The sequence below is a fragment of the Rhipicephalus microplus genome, chromosome 1 (assembly GCF_043290135.1).
Source record: "Rhipicephalus microplus isolate Deutch F79 chromosome 1, USDA_Rmic, whole genome shotgun sequence".
Taxonomy (NCBI): Eukaryota; Metazoa; Arthropoda; class Arachnida; order Ixodida; family Ixodidae; genus Rhipicephalus; species Rhipicephalus microplus.
Genome location: NC_134700.1, coordinates 210473497 through 210500198, shown reverse-complemented (window position 1 = coordinate 210500198; position 26702 = coordinate 210473497). Strand labels below are relative to the sequence as shown.

The following is a 26702-nucleotide window of genomic DNA, read 5'->3' as shown; positions in this document are numbered from 1 at the left end:
CTCTTTTATTTTCTCTTTTTGTCTGTGATTAATTTAATTTCTGTCTTTCTCTATCTATCTATTCTTTTCTCTCTCTTTCAAGTTTTTATCTTCCTTCGCTTTCATTTTCTCTACATTTCTCGCTTCCTCAATTTTTAACCTGTTTCTCTCGCTTTCTTTATTTGATCCTCACTCTTTATCTATCTCTCTCTTTGTCGTTTTCTATTGCTCTTTTTGTACTTTCTTTTTATGTGTGCCTGTTTCGTGCTACATCTTTCACTCTCTGTCTTTCTCTGTATTTTTTTTTCCTTTTCATCCTCGCGTTCCGTTTCACTCATTACTTCCTTTTTCTTTCTATCTTTCTGTGCTCATTCTGTCAGCGATCAGAGTTATTGCACCGCACGTCGGACAAACCAGCGCACGTGTTCTGGAAGGGAAGCAGAACATGTGGAAGAGTAAGAAGACGGCACCTGCTAGTCCATAATGATTACAGTTTGCTGTTCACTCGGCACCTACTAGCGGTCGGCTTAAATGCAGCTCCGCGATTAAATCTTCACCATCCTCCACTCCCGAGCTGCCAACACGATATTTCTCAGGTCTGCTAAATCAGGCTCCCAAAAGATATGTGTGCCGCCGCGCGCGAGCTTTGAATAATACACATAATCCAATCGCGTAACATAAGAAGTTTATTGGTCAACTGAGCGAGTGTCCCTCCTCTTTTACCCAACCAAGGTACGTCTTTGGTGATGAAGTGGTTGATCGCTTGTACTTCTACAAGTGCGTAACAATTTCCTGGTTCTTGACGGGCTCTCCATTCGATTTGTCGCCCCTGTAAAAGAAACCAGTAAAGCAATCATTGACTTTTTCCTTCTTTTCTTTGTTTATAACAGAGTCATAACATTAAAACCCAAAGTATACAATACACGAGGTATGTGTATTGTGTGGGTCCTGCTTTACGCTATATCGCCTCTCAGTTAAGTCTTCCTTGATAATAAAATAGATATAGCACCCAAGTATGGCTTTTTCCAGAGAGAAAGAGAGAGAGAGAAAGAGCTTTTTCTTTATTTTTCAAAATGTGTGGTTATCGATGCTGTGCAAAATATTGTCTCCACTTAAACAAAATGCTCCAAGAAGTGCTTCATCGCCAAGCACGTTTCCTATCCCGCATAAAGTATTTTCCAGTTTGCAGTGTTTCTTCTATTTTATATATTAGATGAATGTTTTCTTCCTCCTTTCCTTTTTCATCAACATTTCTTCTTATCTGTGATTACAGCAATATGTCTTTTCTTCACTAAACAGTGGTCAATGAAATGCAATTTTTGTGGCATGAAGTAATGTACTAACCATATTCCGGTTGCTGATACAAAAGGACACACAACAGCAGGAGGTTGAGTCTTAATCATGATTGCCTTCAGGCTACACTCTCCTCATTTACAATGAAATTAAAGTGTATAAATTGATGTAGCGTCCTGCGCCATTTATGAGCATCGATACAGCATTCATTTATATTGGGTCCAAATGTCACATCGCACTCCGGCGAGACTGAAGCAAACTGTGGCTAGAAAGTGGTGAATCATATACATTCAGCTAAATGCAAACATTGGGTTCAAACTGCTTATCGTAAGCATTGTATTGATCGCCCTGAAAGGAAGTATGACAGGCAAAAAGGTGGATAAATCAGTGACGTGAAAACCATGCTGCCTGCCCCGAATACCGGTCCACGTGATTTGAGAGGTTCCTTCATTTGCTCGCAATCTTTGCGGTATTACTTTCATATGAAGAATGTGAAAGAGATATATATCCCTTCCGTTACGTTTCTGAATTCTTCAGAACTGATTTGCAGCTAAAGACAATGTTGCTAAATGCGTCAAAAAAGACTATGCAACCAAACGACCCTGTTTCCGTCTTAACGGTCTAGTTCAAAAGAAAATCTATCTATAGGTTATCGCGGTACTCACATCTCCTTGTCTTGTCGGTCTGGCAACCTTTTGACGAGCACGGGACAAAAGCAGAGACCCTGGTCTTTCGCGAACTGCTCGCCGTCCTCGATAGTCTGTGGCAGCGGTTCGTGCACTGTGTCCGGCACGAAAAAGAGCAGCAGCGCAGCTAGCAGAGACAACACGCCCATCACTAGCAGCGGAAGATACCGATCGTACTCCACCTGCGCAGTACGCAAATCTTGTGATGCCGCTCGATGGCAAGTGACACTGAAAAACGTCAACGGCAACGATTTAGTGAGCGGGATGGATCATCCTTTTTACCTTCCAGTATCTATTCCCACCTAGGTTTAACTTATATAAGTGGAGGGCTTGTGTGAAAATTTTTTTATATTTATCTTCATTTAAACAGCATGCATAACAACATCTCTTAAGGAGAAAGCCTGTCTCATCAAAGCCGAAATTCGACCTTCGGCATCGGCACAACTCGAGTGATGCAGAAACTGTCACATGACGACGTTGCCCAATAACGTCGTCGTAGAATCGCGGGTCGCCGAATTTATGACGCCACTGTGTCGCCAGATGATGACGCCATCTCATGACATCATTGGTGAAACGTGGGCCGATCCCGGAGGCACTGCAAAACCACGTGAGGAGCGGAAAGCTTCCTGCGAATTCGATCACGGAGGCCCAGCTAAACCACCTTAGTGGCAAAAAGCTTCGGGGAGAGGATGAGACCAATACAGTCGACTGAGAAGTCAAGCTTCTCAGTCGATTGTATTGTACCACTGAGTGATTGTACGACTGAGTGATGGTGAAGCTGGCTTTTGCTTTCGAGTCGTTTTGGGTAAATGCATAAGGAACTAAAAGCCTAACTAAAAATAAAAAGGTGAACGTGTGATGTATTCCCGCTGTGTGACCAATAATCCAGCTGTCGTCTCACCAGGTAAGCAACATCGGCACCCAGACAGCTGCCGATGTCGCCGAATAGCCGCTTGATGAGCACTCCTCGGCCTCGTATCTCGGTGGGAAAGATTTCGGAGGCCAGCTGATAGGTGATGTTGTAGCCGCCCGCGTAGCACACGATTGAGAGCACGGCCATCACCAGCGTTGCTGCCGATGAGTCTGCGTCCGTAAATAAGAAAATGTCATGGGGTTATGCTTCATCCTGGCGATATAAGGTTGAACTGTGGTTTCGTCGAGCGTCTGCATGCAGAAATAACTACGCAGAAACTAACAGTTCTGATGGTGTCATGGTTCTGATGTTATAGTTACACCAACAAGGATGGTGTTCTGATGGTGTTATAGTCCTTAAGTAACAATGTCTACGGTGATAATATACTGATGGTTTTGCTCAGTATGCTTCATTTCGCTATAATACAAAAGACATGTATTTCAATTTCCCCAACAAGATACCCCTCCAGTGGACGTGATATATGCCGACGTAAAGAAAAAAAACATGACATACTCTTGCAATACTCTTATGACTACAGCGCAGTCAGTGGAAATAATGATGTAGACAAGGTTGCTCAAGCACCGTCTGAAAAAGACCACTACATTGTGATTATCAGGGACGAAAACAGCGAGGTAGCGTCTCGACCTCGCAAGCACATATCTTAAACAGAAAGCGCTCCAGACTATCGATTAAATAAGTTCAAAGATCAAGTTCAAAGTTCAAGACACTATAAGCGTGCTGACTAAAATAAAGCAGTATACCAAACTCGGCAAGGTTAATTATGGTACGGCCAGAGTTGTCCAACTTGAAAGGAAAATGTGTCAGTGTATGCATGCATCTCTGAAAACCGCAGGGTCAATTTTTTACCCAGACTGCGATTACTAGGAACTTCAAAAAACCATCACTGCTCTGCAGCTTCCACGAAATTCCACCACCATCAATATTTGCTACATACGTGAATACTTCCAGTTCATCGCATACGTCATGTACACTGCCTCTTTTATTTAAGCATATAAGTGGGTAAACGTGACTTAGTTGCGCGAGCTCACACAGCGAGCAGTGAGAACATCGGGGCACGTGTTCGGTGTGCGGATGGGAGAAAGATGAACCCCTCCCGCTTAACCTACCCTGGCTATGCCTCGGCAGTTGCTATTTAGGTAATTCCACACGGGTCTTGTCAAGATTAGACAGCCGGCAAAGAGCGCTCGGGGATAATCAGTAACTTTAAGTCAGGCAATTAACTAATAAAAAGCACACGCACCTGTCCTGAGCAGGGCCATCACTAGGGAAATGGTGCCGCCGATGAACATGAAGCCCACGTTGGGCCACCGCCTTCCCAGCCTGTCCAGAGCCAGTATGGTGAACAGGTTGACGGGAAGCTCGAACGCAATAGCCGTCGAATATGTGCCGTACACGTTCAGACCTAGATGACTCAGCTCTAACGTGTTGGCGTTGTAGACGAGGCAGATGAGGAACCTGCACCACGTGTCCGCACACCGACAGCGACATGAGCCAGCGAACAACCACATTTACGTCTATGAATATTTCTACGAATAAAATTGAACCGCGTTAATCCCTGTGGAGAGGTATTTTGCGCTTCGTTTGTGACTGCGCTTATAAATGAGCTGGCAGTGGTGGGCCTGCCGTCTTTGTTTAGCTGGAGCGCTCCACAGACGGCGCATATGTACCATACGTGCATATAAGTTATACATTATACGTGTGTAAGTTATACATTAGTTGCGAAAATGGCACTGAAGGTTCGTTTAGACCGGCTCGATCGTAGTGAGGACAGCATTGCGCTATTCACTGCGAAGATGAGTGTCGTTCACATATACTATTTGTGTACGGACCATTAAAAAACGTATCAGTGGAGCTCGAATGTATACCACAGTATGTGCCACATCATTGCCTTGGTTGAGCTTCTGTGTGCATTATCTGGTTTGAGTAAAATTTTCAAAATTCATCAAACTAACCTTAAGTTGCTATAATGTGACCGTCAACTGAGTGTCAACCAATGCCTATGGTTTCCTGACCAGCGCGTGCTCGGACCATGCAGGCTTCCTTCTCATTATCCTCGTGAAATGTTTGATCATACGAGGAAAAATGCGAGACTAACAACACTGATGTGAATACAAGTTGATTGGCCATTTTACCATCCTCCGAAGAGCACCAGAGTATTCCTCCGTAGGCGCGGAGTCGCCACCAGAGCAAAGGTGTCCTTCCAGAAGCTCCTCTTCTCCTCCATCTGAGTTACCTCCGCTGTCTTTATCTGCAGATCAGAAAGGTTATATAACTTTAATCAAGGTCAGCTGAAAGTATTTTTTTTTTCTGTCAGATTGTATCTAAGCTGAAATGTGCCACAATCGACCGCATTAAATGATGCATGCAGCTACTCCGATAACATGCAGTAACACAGTAGTCGCATTTATGGAAGTTGCTTACAGGCATCCTTGTAAATAAATCTCCTGAACTGACCAATCGGCTTTGGCACTGACCTGAAGTTCTTACCATGTTGTATTGTAGGAAGTCTATTAGACTGTATACTGAGCGGCTCCCTAATGTAATGAAAATTCAGCAGTCTATATTAGGATGATCAAATAGAAAGATATGGCTGATGCTCCAACAAGAATTTTCATGGATCGAGGTACTGAATGGGACTACCGTGAGTAAGGCGAAATACGTAAGAGCATTATCAGACAATGGCCGCCATGTGTGGCTCAAAATCACTCGTGACCTCGATAAGAAGAAGACTGAATAAGACGCCCCACGGTGCCTGGTGCATTTGCCTGACCCAACAGCGAAAGTCATCACATTTTTCTTCACGGTTGATTGTAAAAATCCACCCCTCTCCCTCTATTCCTGAGAGCTTTCTGCACCAAACAAGGTTTTGCTGCGCCTTCGAAGTGGGTCCACCTTTGACGAAGCGACAATGTCAAGTGATGGTGTCGGGATGGCGTCACAAATTTCGGTAACTTGCGAAGTTATGATGACGTGATATGGGGATGTCAGCACATGATATTTCTTTTCACCCCTCGCGCTGACACCGACGTTCGCTTTTCGCCTTTGATGGGGAATCAAAAGCTTTCGCCTCCATAAAAAAAAAACCGCCGTCGATTACGATACTGTCTAATGTGTATACTGAGCGCAGCTGTTTAGGTGCTTTGATTTTGCGATTGCTGGTGGCAAATGCTTCCCCTTTGGCGGTATCGAGTCTCTATTCTGGCAGCTCATTTAGGTGCAGCGGCCGACGACACACTTCACCAGTTGCGGCTTTCATTGTTCAAAAAGAACTGGCCGAGACTATTTTTGTATATAGGTGCACGTTTTACATCAAGAAGAGAACAGCGTGAGTAGCTCAACTGACGCGCACAATTTCATGCCACCTGTTTCGCATCAACCTCCACAGAGGGAGCATAGCGCGACTGCTTCGCTCACCGGGAGAGCGCGGCAGACAACGCGTGGGCGAGTTTCACAACAGCCGACGCAGGGCGGCGCGCACAACTGTGACGCTGCATGACGCCGTGAGTGGCCGCCAGGGAACGTGGCGTCTCGCTATTAACGCGATAGCGGTAAAGAGCTCGTGTCGCAGAAAACCTGCCGCCGGCGTCGGCCCCGTTGGTTGTGAGTGAAAAATCGTCTGTGCGTCTGTGACCGAAAAATTAAGTTACCGAGATAGCCGTGGGAGGCCGCTACATGTCCACGCGTGCGCGCGCGATGTGACACTGAGAAAGCCGCGCATTCGAAGAAAAAGAAGTGCTCAAAATCCCGAGGCGCGGTAGTTTCTTTGCCCTACCGCCCCTCCCTGCTTAGCTTCCAGCACTTTCGTCGGGACGAAAAAAGAGATAATGCAATTGCAGCATGCGACAAACCGATGTAACTCCACTCGCACTGGACGGATTCTTAAAATTTTTGCGGCGTTGAATTCTTGAGTTCATAAGCACTTCTAGTGAATTCGTTCTATTGTTACGAGAAAAAGTGTTTCAGGGCCCCTTTAACGCATTTTGTTTGCATTCGGTGATAATAGCGCGCGCTGGTCCAATCTACTGTGTGCGTGTTTGTGTGCGTGCGTCTGTATGTAACAAAAAATATGATTAACTATGCACTTAGTGGTTGAAGGGTGCACTAGGGGCCGGATTTCGCTATCGCGTTCAACTCTTAAAGACGAAGCTTAAGGGTCCCCCAATTTTCGTCGTTCGCTTCTCCTCACGTTTTCCTCGCTATACTGCCGTCTTTCGTCCTCGTCGACGCGTTCGCTCTAACGGTTACGCCAACGCCGCTCTAGACTGCAACGGGCGCCCAAGAGCTATGCTCCGAAATTTAGAGTTCGAGCTGCAATTAAACCCAGGAATTCTTCGCTGCAGTCAAGTATTCTACTATGGGTCACGTCAGTGTTTGTAACCGCACTCGAAAGAGAACCAGTCGTCGTGTTGATCAAGGTGTCACGTTAACCGATGTTACAATGCGCCTTAAAGCGTATAGAATCGCACCAACCTGTAACACCACGTGAACTGGGCAGTGAGTGGGTGGTGAAAAGTTGCCGACCTGTTAATAACTGATCACCGTCACCAGCAGCGATGTCATCGGCAGCCACAGCATTCTGAAAGGCGTTAAGACCTTTGCACGTCGTTAATGAAGGTTATTCAAAGAAGCGATTGTCACGTGACACGTGACAATCGCTTTTCAAGACCCGTGAAAAGGCTTTCGCCTTGATCTATATTTGGACGGACTTGAGGACTTCAGCAATTTCAATTGACTTTCATAGATCCAGTGATGGCGCTTTACTTCACAGTGCTCTACTGAAACCTTTACAAAACATAGCCAGGAAATGGTAGGGTGGGGAGGGACCAATGACAATGCATTTTTAAGTATTTAATTTATCGCTATTGTGCTATTCGTGAACATTTCTTCGAGCACAGCTGACTAATAATGGGCTATAGCTTATACATACAAATAATAAACTTCTCCACGAAGGAGACGGCGTCAATGGCCTCGGTCAAGAAAGCAAAGCGATTGGTGTAGTGAATGCTTTTGTCTGCTACTTTATGTACCTATTTGCCATCCCTGTCCTGTTTGCACCTTTCCGTAAACAGCAATAAGTACCAGCAACGAGATAAACAATTAGGTACCTCCGTATATGCACCTTGGTTCATTCCCGCTCCTTGACACTACGATATCGTAAAGATAAGATGCTTCAGAACCTTTGTCGCTGGCCGACGCGTCAGAAAACACGTCGGCAAACAAGCGTGCAATCGTCATTCCACAGGCCGTAATTGCAGCTTTGTCACCACTGATTTCAATGGCCTACGCCATTATGAAAGAAAAACACGGTGCAACATCTGTCGGAACGGTCATCTTCATATCCCGCAACAGCTGTTCGCTGACAGGTCACTTTACTACGCACAATAAGAAGGGTTATTGAACGCGCTACAATTCGTGCCCTTTCAGCACTCGCTTATATTTGCACAATTGTTTGACGTGATGCTTTTTGTGCGTGTTGGACGTCTTCGACGCTTCAACTACGCATGAAGCCTTGCCATTTGTTCAGTTCAGTTTATTTTCCTTAAAGGGCCCATTCCCGATTGCAAACAGCGCTCTATGGGATACCACTTGTTTGAGACGGTCGTATCACCATCCACATTTATGACAGTAGACTGGGCAAAAGTCTAGTTCACCTTCGCGTCACTACGCCCCCCCCCCCTTCCTCTATCTTTCTATTTGAGACTGGTTTGAACGCTGCCGGAACTGTGTCCGAACCACGGGTCTGGGCTAGGAACGTATGGGGGTGTTGAGCATATAAGAAACATACATGTTCCCTCTTGATTTCGACATGAAGCTCCACAATATCCTATAACAAATATGCTGTCACACTGTGGTCTGCACTATCATTTGTATCGTTTGTACTCAGTTGATGCTGTGCATATATGCCTATCCTCCCCTTATCATCTTTACTGTTAGCGTGTTACTGTGTTGCGTGGATATATAACTTCCAAATCGCGGTGAATTCTTGTTTTCTTTTCTTATTGCACCGACGTTGTGAAGTATGAACACGACGAAAGGTTTAACCTCCTCGTAATTATTCGAAATTAGTACTTGGCATAACTTCTATCAAGAGGACATTCTTTTTACATACGCCAAGATCCCGTGTAGATATCACAGTTAATTTTTTTTTTCTTCTGTACGCAATAAGCCTCCAATCAAGCCTGTGAGGCGTACCGTATGAGTCCACCTAGTAAGTGCACCCGTCGTAGACCGAGGATTTTCAAACCGAGCGTCCCAATGTTGTTGGCGCCGCGCTTTCTGAACGCCACCGCCATACTACTACCTGATTTTCATTTCCCCTTGCAGATGGCGCTACTAGTCGTAGGAACACAATTTGCACAGGTGCGGGCACACCTTGATTCCCGGTACCTCGTCACCACGACGCAAACGCACACGTGCTGTCAAACAAAACAGCCTAGTTTCAACGCGCCGCATGTGGTGTAGGCTGGAATGCGGTGTGTCGGTGTGACAGCGCTTTCCTGCCATGTGTGTTATACTACAGATAACTCATATAAGCACAACTGGCGCTGAAGTATCTGGCTCGCGGTGATAAGGTGGGAATTAAAACGTAGACCAAATTAAAACAAAAAATGGAGGCACAAAGAATTCGAGGTATGCCGGGGCACATTGTCTGTGCGCCAACGCTATTGCGGGGCGTGTGGATAGGCCCTCAGCGTGCGACTGAATCGGCATCCTGTGCGTCATCGAAGCAAGTATTGCGACTGCGATCTTCGTAGCTGTTGGTCTTCGTATCTCAGACATGCAGGAAAAAATATATCGCTCGCTCCGTACGCCCCTTCTGCAAACACGCGGAAACGGGAAAAAAAAAATATTGCGCAGGTGCGCGAGCATATTTATAGCGTGGAATGTGCCTGAACCCTTAATACCGCTTGTGTGTCGCCCAGGAATTCAGGGGACGTATCGAATATCGCCTAAAAGGTCGGCGCTACGTGCTTGTGCTCATCTTCGCTCATTCAGTGTGTACCACGTCGCTAATCAGCATTCTTAGAAAGCAGGTGGAAGGCCGCACTGTCACGCTGCACAAAATACGTGTAAGGACTGCCCCGTCGTCATGCAGGAAGCGTGGGAGCGCTTTTACGCGTGAACTCCGCGTGAAATGAAATGCGGGTTCATTAGGTAAAGATCGAATCTTGCGCACCTGTTTTCTATTCGTTGAAAGCAACGAACGGTACAGAATATGATTCTCGCCCCGGTCTACTGATAGTCAAGTGATAGCGTATTGTCTTGCCGTTCACGAAACTTCACAAAGCGAACGTATTTCTTTTTTTTCTCTCTTTCTCTGAACTTTTACCGTGACGGTCAGTGCCCTCAGACAGAGATAGTCATACGAAACAAACTTCAAACGCTGCTTACGCGTGGCGCAGTCCATCGTATCGTACAATATGTTACGCCTTTTTTCGCCTTGACGTGTGCCATTGTGTTTTTGGTTTAGTTATTTCACATATCTTTAGCGCACTTAAGGGTGTACTACGACGGCGGCCTCACCGCCACGTAGCGCAAAATGCACGCACCGACGCCTCGTGCAGAAGCCACGCCCACGACGTACACCGGAAACACATTCTGTGAGATCATCGCTTCGCAGCGCATGACGACGCGCCGGCGCAGGTGCGCGTCTAATTGTCACCGTATAAGAAAACAGGAAATGGAAGGTGAGGAGGGAGCCCAATTATAGGACTGCTCTCGGTTGGCAATCATTCTATACAAGCGCAAAGGGAAGGAAAGAACCTCCAAGAAAGTATCGTAGCATTAAAGTATACAACCACCCAAAGGCATGACGATAGTTATAGCGCGAGAACAAAACGACGACACAAGAGACAAGGACACGAAAGATTGTCTCTGTGTGGTCGTTTTGTTCTCGCGCTATAACTATCGTCATGCCATACCAACTAGCCCAAGCTGCCACACCCAAAGGCGTGTGCACTGAAGAGAGGGAAGGAGAGGCGGGAGCCTTTGAGTTGAAACTTGGTCCCCTCCCCCTCTTTTATTAGAGAGCCCTGTGCAAGACTATGACTCTCACACAAGATAGAGATTGTTTTAGAGGAAGCCAAGGCATGTACTCTGTCCCGCTATACCCAACGTCAAGATGTGAAGATCTACGCCACGTTTGTGTCTTTACACCATTACTTGCTTTTGTGTGACTGTGTTTCTATCGCTATAATATTAACTTTCTGATCAACTAGCCCCACAGCAAGAGACATTATTAGGCGGCCGGAGTGCATCGGTCTTTTTGTGCCGCTTGAAGGCGCAATGACACCCTTATCAAATTATTATCAGTGTTGCGTGTGTTTATCCGTGTTCTTTCACGCGGAGTTTTCTTTTAAACCGTTGGCGACGGAAGAGTCGGGGAACAGCGGTGCACTCGCGAGTCGTAGCGTACTACGTAACAATCTCCTTGCTAAGCGAACGTTGGAATTCCGGCGAACGATTTTGTTCCGTGCTCAGCCGTGCGCGCAAACGAGCTGTTTCATCAAATTTCTCCGCCTTGACATTGAAATTGAATAATCAGCAACTGCTCGAATTTTTACAGAATTAAGCGACGGCCCCTCTCCGTAGATCACATGACGCCACACACGTCATCATTGCAAGATGTCGGTCGTCGCCAGTGGTGGCCGGCTTCCAGGACTTATTCTCCACTGAAATCTTTTTTTCACTGTCCGTTTTTCTTTTCTCATATATAGGCCCTATAGGCGCTTTAACTCTGTTTCTTGCTGAAAACCTCCCAATTCTTGCGGTTGTTTCGCACTGCACAAGTACGTGCTGAAAATCTCACTCTCCGCTCTCGGTCAGTCAACGTGGCAGTGCAGATTAAAAAACTGGCTGATACCATCGCATTAGAGCAAAACTAAACGCATCACCATTTTAAGGGGCCCCACAAGACGGGGAAACGAGTTTACCACCTCTGTACGCGTTGGTGCTCGGCTGCCGACCCGAAAATCACGGGTTCGATTGCAGCCGTGCTGGTGCACGTTAAAGAACACCATGCGTTCCAAACTCCCGGAGCCCCGGATTACGGCATCTCTCATAATCATATCGTGTTTTGGGACGTAAAACCACTGATATTATCAATATTATTCAGTGTTCTGATCGGGGTGCTCAATGATGCGCATATCACTTCGTCAATCATGTGCGCACAGGAAGGCGGAACACGCTTGCAGCTGGCGTATAGCGGAGAAATTCACGCATGCAGTTAATCAGTTCACATCAAATGCATGGTCACAGTTGTGCGTTAGGGCTGGAGCTCTCCCTACCATTCTATATGTACTTGATTTGCTGCTGCGGCCCACTGTCCATATTAAGCGCGAATAGCCCACGTGACTCTGTGGCGATGGACAAAGCGCCCTGTAGTTCACCTGTAGGGTCTTGAAGTCGTCCTTGGTGATCTCGCGTCGGCCATTGACCCTGGCGATTTTGGTCAGAGTACGAATGGCCTCGTCCCTCCGGCCGGCTGTCAGGTGCCAACTCGGAGACTCTGGCACGAACCTGCAAGGTGAGAGCATGGTAGCCATACATGGCGAATTCGCACGCGTACCGAAAGGAAAACTGCGAAACCACGAAAACGGCCCCCGCTTTTTTTCCCCTATTTGTTTCCGTCTTTCTCCCGATTATTCTTCGCGCTATAAACCTTCCACTTAATTTGCGATCAACAGCACTTGGGGAGCAGTAAAAGCGCGAGATTTTGAAGAATTTCAATTTAACGCAACTAGGCTCGGTTAATCGCGTAACGAAGAGATGCCTGCTGAATACACGAAAGTTAGGGTAACGGCTGACTCTAGTAACACCTTAAGAAAAACGGAAAATCATAATATTAATAGGGCGTTTTCGAATAGCGTACGCAAAGGTTTGCGTAGGCTATCTGTTGTGGTCGCTGCCACTACGCCTACTTCATAACGCTTGCTGGCGTTAGCGTTTGCGGCCCACCCGCCAGAAATTCGAAATAGCGTGCAGCCCACAAAACCTCTTTGCGGTGACTCCAGCGTTTTGCGTGGAACAAACGCTATTCGAATACTCATACGCGCCCATACGCAAACGCTACGCCCACAACACCAGCTAATTTGTACGCTTTTACAAGACTCCCTATTGTATGGCGTTCTACGTCCCAAAGCCACTATATGAATATGAGAGAGGGCATAGTGGAGGGTTTCAGAAATTTCGACCATGGTGTTCCTTAACGTGCGCTGACTGCTGAGGCGGGAATGGAATCCGCCACCTTCGGGTCGGTAGCAGAACACCCTAGCCACTGATCCACTAAGGCGGAAAAAATAGAAAAAATAATGCAGGGTGAAAAATTATATTTTCAAAATATAATTTTTCAGTGAATGTTCCAGAGGCGGGTCGCTCGTGAAAGCAAGTGTGTACCTATCTGCCAGCTTTATCTCGCAGGTCTTGTGGTCCTCCGGTTGAGTTAGACCACGCCCACCATGTCCTCGTCACCGGTCAGAAGTGAGTCCACACAACGACGTCAAATGAGCGTTAACCAATTAACCCAAATCAGCGTTCTTCCTCAATGCTTGTAGGGTGTTCTGGACATGAGTATACATTCTTGTTGGACTGATTGGAAAACTCCGTGTGCGACATGCACACAATGTTTCTGCTGCGCTTTGGTGACTCCCTGCTTGTTACGGCAGTTGAGATACGTGTCATATGCAACGAGTTCCATTCGGTTGTTTTCCACTTCTGATGTAACGACGAAGGCGACGCAGAAGCGCCGGCACGCGGAGGAGCAACTGGAGCAACCACGCGATGACGTCAGTCATGCGCCTAAGTCAACGTTACATCACGTAGCCTAGTCACATGATTATAATAACGTAACACTGCGTAGCTAGTGACGTGGCACATCCCCGTCAGAACCACGTGACAGGTGCGCGTATGTGCGGCCAAAACCGGAGGAACAAAGCCAAGTCTATAGCCTTACTTATTTCAGTATATATAGCTTAAACATAGCATCTCTAACAAAAGCTGGCCATTCGTGAGTGTTATGGAGTTCAACTTTTGCCGTGCAGAGGTTACGTGCTTTGGTGAGTGCTTCACGCGCTCGGTATGCAACGCGCCAATCCGGCCCGTTTGTCTTCCTTTTTGCGGCGATACTTCTCCGGCGGGGGATTTCCTGCACGTGTGGGCTTGTGAGTCCGTTGCGAGAAGCAGAACGAATGACCCTCACTTCTATTTTCTCTCTTCTCCAACCTTATCCTTCCTATATCTAACATTCCTCATGCCCCATTCCTGTGTCGACCTGTTGAGGTGTCCTCGTATAAGTAGAGACAGTCGTGGGTCGGCACTTTTCTTTACTTCTGATATAACCCCTTATATATAGCAAAAGCCGAACAACGTGCACTAGCTCATCTGACAGTTCCAGCCTAACCCCCATAGTGAAAGCCGCTCCTTTTATTTAGCGATGTTAACTTATTTATTGTGTTTACTTGTGTGTTATTGAAGCCGTTGTTCATTAATTTTAACCCTGTTTCGCACTTTGCTATAGCCTTGCCATAGGCCTGTACTGACCAATTCATCTTAAGCATGGTTACGGCTCATGAGATGTACGGATGAACGACAAGGCACCCGTCGATTTCCACGTATGCCTCCTTTCTGCTGCGCACTTAAAATGTTTTCCGCGACAAATTGAAGTTGTCCCGGCCCCACCGTGGTGGTCTAGTGGCTAAGGTACTCGGCTGCTAATCCGCAGGTCGCGGGATTGAATCCCGGCTACAGCGGCTGCGTTTCCGATAGAGGCGGAAATGTTGTAGGCCCGCACTCTCAGATTTGGGCGCGCGTTAAGGAACCGCAAGTGATCGAAATTTCCGGAACCCTCCACTACGGCGTCTCTCATCATCATATGGTGGTTTTGGGACGTTAAACCCCACATATCATTGTAGTTGTCCCGGGTGTTGAAGCTTCGAATATAGTGATTCACTGCATTTGTCGCAAAAGGTGCGACGTGTTTGCCTTAAACTGACCCAAGTGACTTTTGCTACGGCATATTCAAACGTTCATTTCAAGGCCACGCATGCGCAGTGACCTCAGGACGTCTTCGTCTTCCCGCAGATTCCGCGTTCCACAAACAGTTGTCGCCGGCTGCGCACGTAACATGCTTCGGTATAGTTTTTAGTGTGAAGGGCTCACTTTCCGAATAAATCCCAGTAAAGCCACGTTCCCCTATAAACTAATCACCGTAAGACACCCGGCACCACAATCTTGGACAACGCCAATTAATACGACCGTAAAACATCGTAGCCTCTTAACCAACCATTGTCATTCGCACGCGTCTATCGTAAGGTTGTTCGTTTAGTTGTTAGACCCAAACACAGAGGTCAATTGATTGACATATAGGGTTTGACGTTCCAAAACCACCATATGATATATGAGAGACGCCGTAGTGGAGGGCTCCGGAAATTTAGACCACCTGGGGTTCTTTAACGTGCACCCAAATCTGAGCACACGGGCCTACAACATTTCCGCCTCCATCGAAAATCCAGCCGCCGTAGCCGGGATTCGATCCCGCGACCTGCGGGTCAGCAGCCGAGTACCTTAGCCACTGGACCACCGCGGCGGGGCCACAGAGCTCAATATGGCTTCACTGAAACGCATACGTGAAATAATCTATAGCTCCCGTAGAAATGGGAAGCAACATCTAGAGAACAGGTAAGGCGAGGGCCTGTTTATTAAATGAATGTAACAACTTCTGTCCAATTAGTCTGTTTACGCGTACGTCTCCTCATTCGTCGCACGACACGGGGAAACCACACGGACACTGAGGTCGTTGGTCTCAAAGAAAATTTGTACGGACGGGCGAACTTCGCAAATGAGAGCATCCACCGAACCTGTATACGCGGCCGGATTAAGCAGCCGGCTATCTATGCATTCATGCAGCCGTCGCGCACACGGCACTGTCTTGCGATCCCACTGCAAGCCACTAAACTCTCGTCTGCGAGAGCTGCATCCAAGTAGCCTTCATCACGAGCAAAGGCCATGATCTGGCGTAAAGAAAACAAAAAGAATAGAGAGAGCAGCTGAGCTGTTGCAGCAGTCTCTCCTTCTGTACGAGTCTTTATCATTGGCTGAGGCGCGGAGCTCGTGGAGGAAAGATGCGGCAAAAACAACTGGTAAAGAAAAAGCAAGAAGTACCGGTGTGATCGTCTCTTCGTGAATGGGTATCGATAAATATAGCCAAGGCACGGCGCCCCGAAAAGAGCTATGCTGTCAGTGCTTATCGTGGCGGTGTCTCCGAGCGTGGTCTTTCCATATAGGGTGATTCCCCGCGCTGGACTTTTTCCATTTCCTGGGCACCGAAATAGACCGCCAGACAGTGCGCGTGCGTGCGCGCGAGTAGCTCCGTGTCGATTTGCACATACCTTGGGCGAGGCGTACAGATCGAGATCTTGCGTCTGGCAGAGCCGAGAATTGCCCGTGGAAAATTCTATAGGAACTTCAAGGTAGTATAACTTGATCTGATTACATAGCTCGTTGCTGGTGTTAAATTCTCGAACCACGAGCTTGGGTTCATTATTTATTTATTTGTCTATTTATTTATTTATTTCATTAAATGTGATGAGTCACAATCTTTCCCCTCATGCAATAGAAACATCGGAGAAAACAACTGATTAGGTTTCCAAGGAAAGTTAAGCTATACACTTCTGCAGGCATAATGACGAAATGACTTCGTTGAGCAAAGTAACTTATATGAGACTTAGCAATACTGGCGGAGCCCCGCCACGGTGGTCTAGTGGCAAAGGTGCTCGGCTGATGACCCGCAGGTCGTGGAATCGAGTACCGGCTGCGGCGGCTGCATTTTCGATGGAGGCGAAAATGCTGTATACTCACGTGCGCTCAGATTTGGGGCACGCAAAAGAACCCCAGGTGGTCAAAATTTCCGGAGCCCTCCACTACGGCGTCTCTCACAATTATGTGGTGGTCTTGGGGCGTTAAACCCTACATAACAATCAATCAATCATCAATGCTGGCGAGGTTTTACAGCGAAGCGGTGTACGGCGTGACTGTGTTAGAATGTGTGCAGAAACTACTAGCGTGCGAATGTGCCACCAATATTGGGCAAACTGCACCGTTCACCACTGGCCCACTAAAAACAAAGGGAACGCACGGGTTATACATAACCCGAAATCGTGCACACATCACCAGGCGCATTTGGCAAGCCAGACACGATGACGTGCTTAACGGCGATAAGACGCGTGCTGATGAAATGATTTTTTTAGCGAAGAAGCCTTCACTAAATTCAAAAAAGATTCTTTCCGGACAGACATCTCAGATGTAATAGCTAGGTCTGTGATTGGCTATACAGCTCGAAGTTCTGTGCAACTTCTGCGCCGTGTGTAAAACAGCTTCGCTGTTCATCCCCCTTCACGGAGAGGAATAGCTCCTAAATTTTGTATTGAAGCTTCGGGCGCATATAAGCCGTGGGAGACCATATTAGTCGTCGAATTCGGCGTGCTCAAGCATACCTATATGTCTGTAGATGATTACAGATAACTAGGACATACATTTCGGTAACAGTTTGCATAATGGGCGTACGAATGAATTCAACTCAGCCCACAAAGTTTTCATTCTTTAAAGATAATTCAAAACCCAGGGTAAAATATTATATGTTCATTCCCCGCGCCTCCATCAACATGTCGCGCGAATGAGGGGCATCTCCACTAAATAAAACCCTTATTTACCATGGCGTCTGCAGCACTGATCAGTTCAGCCCGCAGCCCGACAAGACACGTGCGTATACTCTATGACCAGCTGCGACAGGGGTTTCAAGCACGTGATCCGCACTCCACACATGACTGTCTTCGTTCAGCGATTTCTTTTCTTTTTTAAGTACCTTTATCAGGTACTCAGACATGACTAGTAGCAAGCATTTCTTCAGTGAGGCACACCACGTGAGGCAACATAACCGTAAAACGAAAGCTGTATATTTGAAAATTGGCGTGCAGGTTTTAGTCATCTATACAGAAAATCGGTATTGATGTTTCCCTAATTTCAGCACCGAACGCCCTTCAGAGTTATGGGAAGGAGATTAGAGGTATTTTTTATAGCAATGTTAGCTAACATTATGTTCAAGCCATGGGCGTCGGCAGGGGGGGGGTGGAAAAAGGACACTTGCTCCCCTCAAGCAACACCACTTGCCCCCCGCCCAAGCTACACTATAGCTACTTCCTCAGCCGCAATGTAACAATTGTCACCCCCCCCCCCCCCCTTCTACCAAAACGAAATCCTGCCGAAACCCATAGTTCAACTTGCTCCCTCTCCTCCTACCCCTACCATCCCCGTTCTACCCTTTTTCACATTGCCAGCCCTGACGGGACTAAATTTCGTGAGTGTGGCTGGCTAGCTCAGGTGAGCAACCCCTGAGAATAAAAAATTTTGGCAGATCCCACACTCAGTGCAAATCAGTTTCGTGCGAAGCATCCCGGCCGGGATTGTCCAGGCTTCATTCCTTGGCTTTTCGGCAAAACGTTAGAGTGTGGATCGATGTGTTTTTGTAAGTGCAGTAGTTGGATGCACATCGCGGGTTTACCAGGATTGTCGACAACGCTGCAGCGGTCAAAGGGTCTATGGTCTGCCGTACCGTTAGAACTCATGGTAATGCGCATGAATTATAGAAACGATGTCCACTTTACGGTGCGATGATGTGAATATCATGAGTAACTTTAATTAGCACATTCCTGCGATGTTGAAGAACGCCAGAATATTGCTTCTTGAATAGAAAAAATACAAATCCAATATTTATTACACTGCTATAAAACAGAGTCGACACTGAAACCACAAGTTACGGTCACCCGTTATGAGCCCTGTATGAAAAATGTAAATATGTAATGTTTATTGCTTCGTTATCAAGTTAGATTGCCAGCACTGCAATCACAATTGACGTTGCGCTGACATCACGGCATTCTTGGCATCTTACTCCAAATCAGCTTCAAGGCCTGGTTTGCCTCTCGGTATAGAGTACCTGAACTATTGGGTTCGACTCCTGTTGGAATCCTGATTTCGATTCTTTACGTTCCTAGGGTCAACGTTGCCGACCCCGCTTTTTTATTAATGCTTTCGCATATAAATTACCAATACCTGTTCTCACCAATCCTGGCTAGAAATGAGCTGCCAAAAACCAGTGCCGTATACCCACATACCATGGCCCTTTATATATGGGTATGCGCCACAGGGGTCCAGAATAAATGGTTTGACGGCGTACGCGACGAGATTTTAAGATTATTGTCATTATAGATAGATAATAGATAGATAGATAATAGATAGATAATAGATAGATAATAGATAGATAGATAATAGATAGATAATAGATAGATAGATAATAGATAGATAATAGATAGATAGATAATAGATAGATAATAGATAGATAGATAATAGATAGATAGATAATAGATAGATAGATAGATAGATAGATAGATAGATAATAGATAGATAGATAGATAGATAGATAGATAGATAGATAGATAATAGATAGATAGATAGATAGATAGATAGATAATAGATAGATAGATAGATAGATAGATAATAGATAGATAGATAGATAGATAGATAATAGATAATAGATAATAGATAATAGATAATAGATAGACAGATAGACAGATAGATAGATAGACAGATAGATAGATAGACAGACAGACAGACAGACAGACAGACAGACAGACAGACAGACAGACAGACAGACAGACAGACAGACAGACAGACAGACAGACAGACAGACAGACAGACAGACAGACAGACAGACAGACAGACAGACAGACAGACAGACAGACAGATAGATAGATAGATAGATAGATAGATAGATAGATAGATAGATAGATAGATAGATAGATAGATAGATAGATAGATAGATAGATAGATAGATAGATAGATAGATAGATAGATAGATAGATAGATAGATAGATAGATAGATAGATAGATAGATAGATAGATAGATAGATAGATAGATAGATAGATAGATAGATAGATAGATAGATAGATAGATAGATAGATGCGCGGAGCAGCTAAATATCACCACTACTGTTGGGCGTGTATTCAGAATTGGTAAGTTGGTACATTTTACATTGTATACGCTGTATCGGTTTCGAAGTAGTCATTTTCGCAAGCATATCCCACTTGGTAAACACGTTCCTCTAATGGTGTGAACTCGAATAGATTACCTCTGAATATTTATCAAAAAGCATTTGTGGGCTAGCTTGTTGGTCGTACTAAGGCGACTGATTTTGATAACACAAAGGCGAAGATGGCGCTAGACCGCAACATCGCAACATAACTTGTGCGTGTGACCATGGCGTGGAATGTGCCGTTATCATAACCTTTTACAAACCCAAGAGATGCGGTTTCGGGGAAGCTCACCAAAGAATAATCAGTATGGCGACGCTGAGGGCCGAATTGGTGACGACCAGCCCCCGCCAGCTTTGGATGAGGTCGGCGTACCAGGGATAGGAAGACGCCAAGATGGTCCAGCTGAAGGCCCACACGAAGCCGATGAGTGTGCGTCGCTCGGGAATGGTGAACTCGATCACTGCGCAGTTCATGAATGGGTATTGTCGTTTGCGATATGTGTATGATAAGGCAAGCCTTGGCAAAGATTACGATATGTCAGTGCGTCGTTATGAGTGGTGAAGCTACTCGTAACTAGCACGACGCGACAACTGCAATAAGCTATTCAAGAAAATTAATAACAAAAGCGATGAATGGGCAATTCAACCTTTAACAGTTGTTCTAATCTGCACAATTCCACCGCACTTGTCGTCGTAGTAGTAATAGTAGTAGTGGTGGTAGTAGTAGTAGTGGCAGTAGTTAGCAGTAGTAATAGTTGTACTAGTTGCAGTAATAGTGATGGTGGTAGTAGTAGTACTAGTTACAGCAGTAGTAGTGGTAGTAGTAGCAGTAATAGTAATTGTGGTAGCGCAGTAGTAGTAGTAGTTGCAGCAGTAGTACTGATGATAGTAGCAGTAGTCGTTATTGTAGCTAGTTACAGTAGAAGTAATGCTCGTAGTGGTAGCAGTAGCAGTCGTAAGAGTAGTAGTGGTATCAGAAGTTGCAGTATTAGTAATACTAATAGTTCTAGTAGTACTGGTTGCATTATAGTAATCGTTGTAGAAGCAGTAGTGTAGTAGTGTAGTAGGCGTCACGCAGGTCACGGTGCCAGAGAGGGGAGTGAAAAAGAAATGATTAAAACGAACTGCTGATGATGCCGTATGAGATGGTGATGATGATGATGATGATGATGATGATGATGATGATGATGATTATGATGATCGAGAAGGTGGTAGTGGTGGAGGTCATGATAATAAAGACAATGTGCGTGATCTCGCTAGACAATCACATACACACGCGCGCTTACAGCTGCGCTGTCCGACGGCTTTTAGGTCGTGGAAGTGGCTGGAGGTGTGAACTGCGTGATGGAGAATGTAAGCGCCCATGTGTGTGTCCGTACACATTCCCTTTTCCATCCGTGTTTTCCTTGTGTTTTCTCCTTTCTTAAAAACGGATTACCAACATGCCCACATTTCCGCATTGATAATGCAAAAAAAATCAAACCCGGCATGTCCTTGTATTTGAGGCACCCATATCGCGTTTCTCGTCACACAACGATAACATGCGTTGATTAGAGCGCGGTCAATGTTCAAGTGAAAAAAAAAAAGAAGTCAATCCTTCTTTTCTTTCGTAAAGCTTAGTCATAACACGAATGTGAAACATGTGTACATGAAAGTAATTGCAACTTCGTGGCTATAAGGTGTCGACAGGCATTGGGATAGCTATCGTGCCTTTATTTGTCCCTTAGAAACAACCTACTACTACTACTACTACTACTACTACTACTACTACTACTACTACTACTACTGCTACTACTATTACTACTACTAAATGGAACTCTATTTCAGTACACTTCGATCTGATAGCTTCACGGCGTCATTATATGTGCGATTTGAGATAGCGTCGCCGAGCTGTGTTTATGCCCTGGCGTGTTGCCAGTGCATGCGTGCGTGGGCGCTGCTTCGAGCGACTGCCCTGCCCTTGGGTCCCACCGTCACGTAGGCGGAACCATGGGCAATGCTAGACTGTATGCTTACGCGCGATGTGCAACAGCTGCGAGAAATTCTGCGAATGCTCATTACACCCTTTCCGACCGTGCGCGTGTACACTCGGCTATGGTGTAGAGAAAAGCGTACCTTTGCCTTAACAGATGCGGCGCGTTTCGCAACAATTGGGTGGTGTCAGCAGTCACGAAACACTTGCCTCATCGTATCGGATCACGCGATGTTATGGTTTCGGTTGCAGCGGACTGAACAAACCAGCGTTTTCCGGGAACGTCATCAGAAGACGAGCACTTATGTAATCAAAGAACGGTGTTGTGTATTGCCTAGACCTCTAGAGAGGTGCCCCTACTACGCCACGGAAGGAAGGTGTCTTTCTTGTCGCTTGGAAATATTCGCTGTTTGCTTGCAGGAAGAGCTTGTTCTTTTATTCTATGAGTGGGTTAACGCATATGTGGCGAAACGTATGGATGCACACAAGCTGTATGAACCGAGAGTTGTGTCCACCTTGCTGTTACATATAACGTCCAAGAATACCACTCGATGGGGCCTCTGGGTCATCGTCACAACAATCTGTATTGAATCCTAACTTCATCATATTCTCTTTTAAGCGTACTTCGAGTTTTAACTTAATAGGTACCCATGCTTAGAATCCCACGTGAATGTGGCCGTCCAATGACCACGAATGCTTACGAATGTTGATGTTTTTCATGCTGATGATGCAAGCGCATCTTTTTGCGCTCTGTGTTATTAACCTGTTGATTCTGAAAGAAATCGCATATATTCGAGATGTATATATCTAATAACTGTGCCTTCTGCAAAGGGCTTGTAATAGAGAAGAGAAAGAGAAGGAGATTAAGAGGAAAGCCAGAAGGTTAACCAGATATTAGCGTCTGGTTTGCTACACAGCACTCGGGTAGGGGGAACAGGGGCGAGATAGAGGATCTAGAAAGAGAGGGGAAAAAAGTAGGGGGGAACGCGTGTGCACGCAGGAGAAAACACACACACACACCGGAAGAGCGTTTTGGCTACAATGGTTCAGAAAGGCCACTCGATCACAAAGAGAGAGAGAGAGAGAGAAAATGAGGGAAAGACAGGGAGGTTAACCAGAAAATGGAGCATCCGGTCTGCTACCCTGCATTTGGGGAAGGGGGAATGGGGAAGAAAGATGGGAAAGAAAGCGAAGAGGGAAATAGACGTGCGAAAAAAAAAAGGGGGGAGGGGGGGGCTGGGGTTCTACAGTCTATACAATAGGCCGCTGCCACGCAAAAAGTTCAGTAAGGCCTTCACTGATTTTCTGTCAGCACACAAATCATGTCGCCTTTCCAGCGCTGATTGTTCAGACAAAGGTCTGTCGTCAAGGAAAGCTAACGCAGCAACTAGTTGCCGTCTTTGCACGCTGTAACGAGGGCAGTGACAGAGAACATGCTCTATAGTTGCATCGCTGCCGCAATGACCGCAAGCAGCACTGTCTTCCATGCTCGATCACAAAACGTGCAGTAGCGCTTGCAGGGTTTTTTTTTCTGTGACGTTGTGTCCTGACGATGGTGTAAAATTATTTTCTCCGACAATGGTTTGTTATCTAGTTTAATGAGCACGTTGCAAATGCATCGTCGCTGTGCACTATAGTGTCGGCAGTCATAAAATATATGCCCAATAGTTTGCTGGTAATAAATGCCGAAAAAATTGGGGTGGTTACTTTTCGGTAGCCAGGCACAAGTAACTTCATCCTAATAGTAATCTTATCCGAATCGCCGATCACGTTCAGATAACGTGTTATCGATCGTCGTATGTTCAGATAACGTGTTACGGGACTCGCAAATAGAGCAGGCAGTAACAACAGTGGCACATATAGTGTTATAACTTATCGAACTAGTTATCAACAATGACAAGGTGCGGGCCTTCGGGAGCAGCATTGCAAACGATGTCCGAGCACACTCATCTGTCGTGACACCGAGTAGCCTGCATGCAGTTTCTCTTCCGTTTTCTTCCTTACTAAGAATCCAAGCTGAGCAGGACGCAGTTCTTTCTACCTCTTAACGTGGGATCACGGATTCAATCCTTGACACCAGAATTCGTATTACGACATCAAGGAAAGAACACACAACTTAAGTTCGATACAAGATTAATGGTAACTAACACTCTGTTATATAGTTCTCATTAGAGAGAGAATCTGTCAACTATCCTGTGGAGCTACGTAGCATTGTTTATTTAAAACACATCATTTTTTCCCCTTTTAGTCCACGTTGATTCCTTAGTTATTCTTCTTTACTAACATCGAGCGAACACTACAGACATTGAAAGTCGGTAGCCATAAATCGAAAGACTTAGAATAATGCGGTCAATGGCAAGTTTTGTAATGCACTAGAACGCATCTACGTTTCCAGGCAAAGTTTCTTGTTCGCGTCCTTTCGAGAAATAGCCAACCGTGACCTCACGGGACACCTGTATAATTTTGCGAGGTCTGGAGTGGTTATTCGTATATTATCCGGCATTCCAGCTAGAACGCTCGTATGCAAGACTCTGCACCCTTAGTAATCCAGAGTATCGGGATGTACATACATACAAGCAATTTAAAAGCATGCGATAGGTGTAGCTGCAGTGGAATGCAGGAGGGAAAGAATTCTTGCTGATAGAGCGAGAAATTCCTGATGCGAACCCTGAGTCCACCTAACGCGTCATCGGTGGTTCTGACGTTGCTATAGCTCACATGCCGCTACGGTAAAAGAAACAATAATAGTTGGCTAAAGAAGCGCGACAAGAAAAACAAAACAAATGGTAAGGTTCCGTTATCGTATGCACTCCGTATGTACCTTGCATGAAGTACATGCGTGCACGGGCTCGGAGTGAAGAACAGTAAAAGGCTGGTAAAGCGGAGGGGGGCGAAAACAGCATGAAGAAATGTGTATAAACGCCGACTGGAGCGAAGAGCAATCTCGCCTTCGAATGCCAATGCAAATTTCGTCACGTATATCGAAACTAAGAGGAATGCATCGCGTCTATACCTCCTTCGAGTCAGCAGTGCCGTTGCAACAGATACGTGCGTGGTGTGTCAATACGTGCGTGTATATATGTATACTATTCTATGACATGTCTTCCTTGTTCCGCTTCCAAGTCGTCGAACGAGCTGGGTCGCGTTTGGGAAATGTTAACGCAATCGCGATGCCTCTATAGACGTGCAAGCTCAGTCTCGACATTTCTCAATTCTTCTCTTGCCACTCCTGGTGCGTCCTTTTTTTATATTTCTTGCTTTTATTAACTCTCGCAAGTGGCCACCTGTCTCGATTCGGGTATTTATACCTGTTCTTTTTTTTCTGTCTTCGTGCAAGCAACCACGATTGTGCAAGGTGCTCTTGTCGCGACGACTTCGTGCGCTCCTTCAGTGCTGATCCACTTCAGCACTATCCCATAGGAGAACACGCCTTTGCATGTGAAATTTTGGTTATGTTGGCGTACGTGCAATTACATGCAAATTAATGCGTGTTGTTCGAGTACCACATCCACATTCGGGTATTTCCATCATGAAGACATCTGTACGAAATAAATGACCAGAGAGAGAATGTGCCGATATCAAGACAAAACTAAAATAACAGAGAATATGAATGATGGAAGAATCAAAACAGAACTGAAATCTGAAACCAGCCGACAAAAATTAGACAGGTAGAGCTTCACTTACCAGTTATCTAAAACCAATGGAAATCTTCTTGTACTGCGGGTCGGTGATGTAGCCCCTAAGCTCCAAAAGCGTGTCCCTTAGTATCCTGATTTGGTGGTGGTAACAAGTTAAATAAAAGTTCCAGCAAATTTGTGGCCTGAGATATGGCCGCCCCTGAGGAATACCTGAGACCCGGCCGGTCACGTCGCTGCCTCACTGGCTTGCTGGATGTGTCGATTTTTTTTTCTCTCTGACATAAATAATTAAGCTTCCACATGCCCAAGCGAACTTACTAACACTTTATTACCTGTCAATACGGTGTACTGCAATGTCCGTTGGGTTTCGTTTAACTGGCAAATTCAGAGTGGAATATCTTGCTTAATTTTTGTCTGCCAGTTTTATACTTTTATTTTTGTCCCTATACATCAATCATCCTTATACTTTCTCGATATGTTGCGCGCTCGCATTTTGTTCATAACTTCCCTGCTTACGATTGTATTTTCGTAATGGGTTCACTGCGCGTTCTGCATTCAGGTATTATGTTCATCACGCATTAGGAGAATCTGCTTGCCAAAAATGCGAAAAGAAGCGAGATAGTGTTATAAAGCAGTAAGCACACGCGCTCAACTACGATGTGCACTATATATTTAGCTTTTTCAGACAGCCTTCGCAAGAGAAGAAATGGTAGAAAAGGAAAGGCAGGAAAGGTAATCCAGAAGAGCACATTTGCTACACTACACGCAGGGAAGGTGAGATCGTAAGAGGGAGAGGAAAGTAGTGAAACGAGAAAGAAAGATCTGTCAGGAACACCAGATCAACCTACCTAGAACGAATATGGTAGAGCAGACACTTTCCGCGCCCAAGCCAGCGATGAGCCTAGCCACAGCCAGGCCCCAGTGCTGTGAGATGACTAGCGGCATCAGATTGGCTACAGCACTCACGGCAGATAGGCAACCAATGGCCACACGACGTCCGAACCTGCGAGCACATTAACAGCCCGAGGAAGTATACTTAATAAACCTATATCCAACGGCATGCATTCTACATATACACGTAATGTGTGGACTGTGCAGACAGACCACAGAGTTTCCTGA

The 26702-nt window shown here is 45.8% G+C and overlaps 1 protein-coding gene across 1 annotated transcript in view; it reads right to left on the bottom strand.

The window, feature by feature from the left end:
- Positions 1–647: 647 nt before the first annotated feature.
- The window catches only part of LOC142805238 (solute carrier family 22 member 3-like), a 38279-nt gene continuing 12224 nt past the window's right edge, over positions 648–26702 (bottom strand). Inside the window, exons 3-10 of the mRNA XM_075891168.1 lie at positions 26432–26586; positions 20266–20434; positions 12282–12411; positions 5025–5140; positions 4133–4347; positions 2860–3041; positions 1938–2140; positions 648–808 (exon numbers count right to left, since the gene is read on the bottom strand). Of these exons, the coding sequence (XP_075747283.1) occupies positions 751–808; positions 1938–2140; positions 2860–3041; positions 4133–4347; positions 5025–5140; positions 12282–12411; positions 20266–20434; positions 26432–26586 (1228 nt within the window). The 3' untranslated portion in view covers positions 648–750. The remainder of the gene's footprint in view (positions 809–1937; positions 2141–2859; positions 3042–4132; positions 4348–5024; positions 5141–12281; positions 12412–20265; positions 20435–26431; positions 26587–26702) is intronic.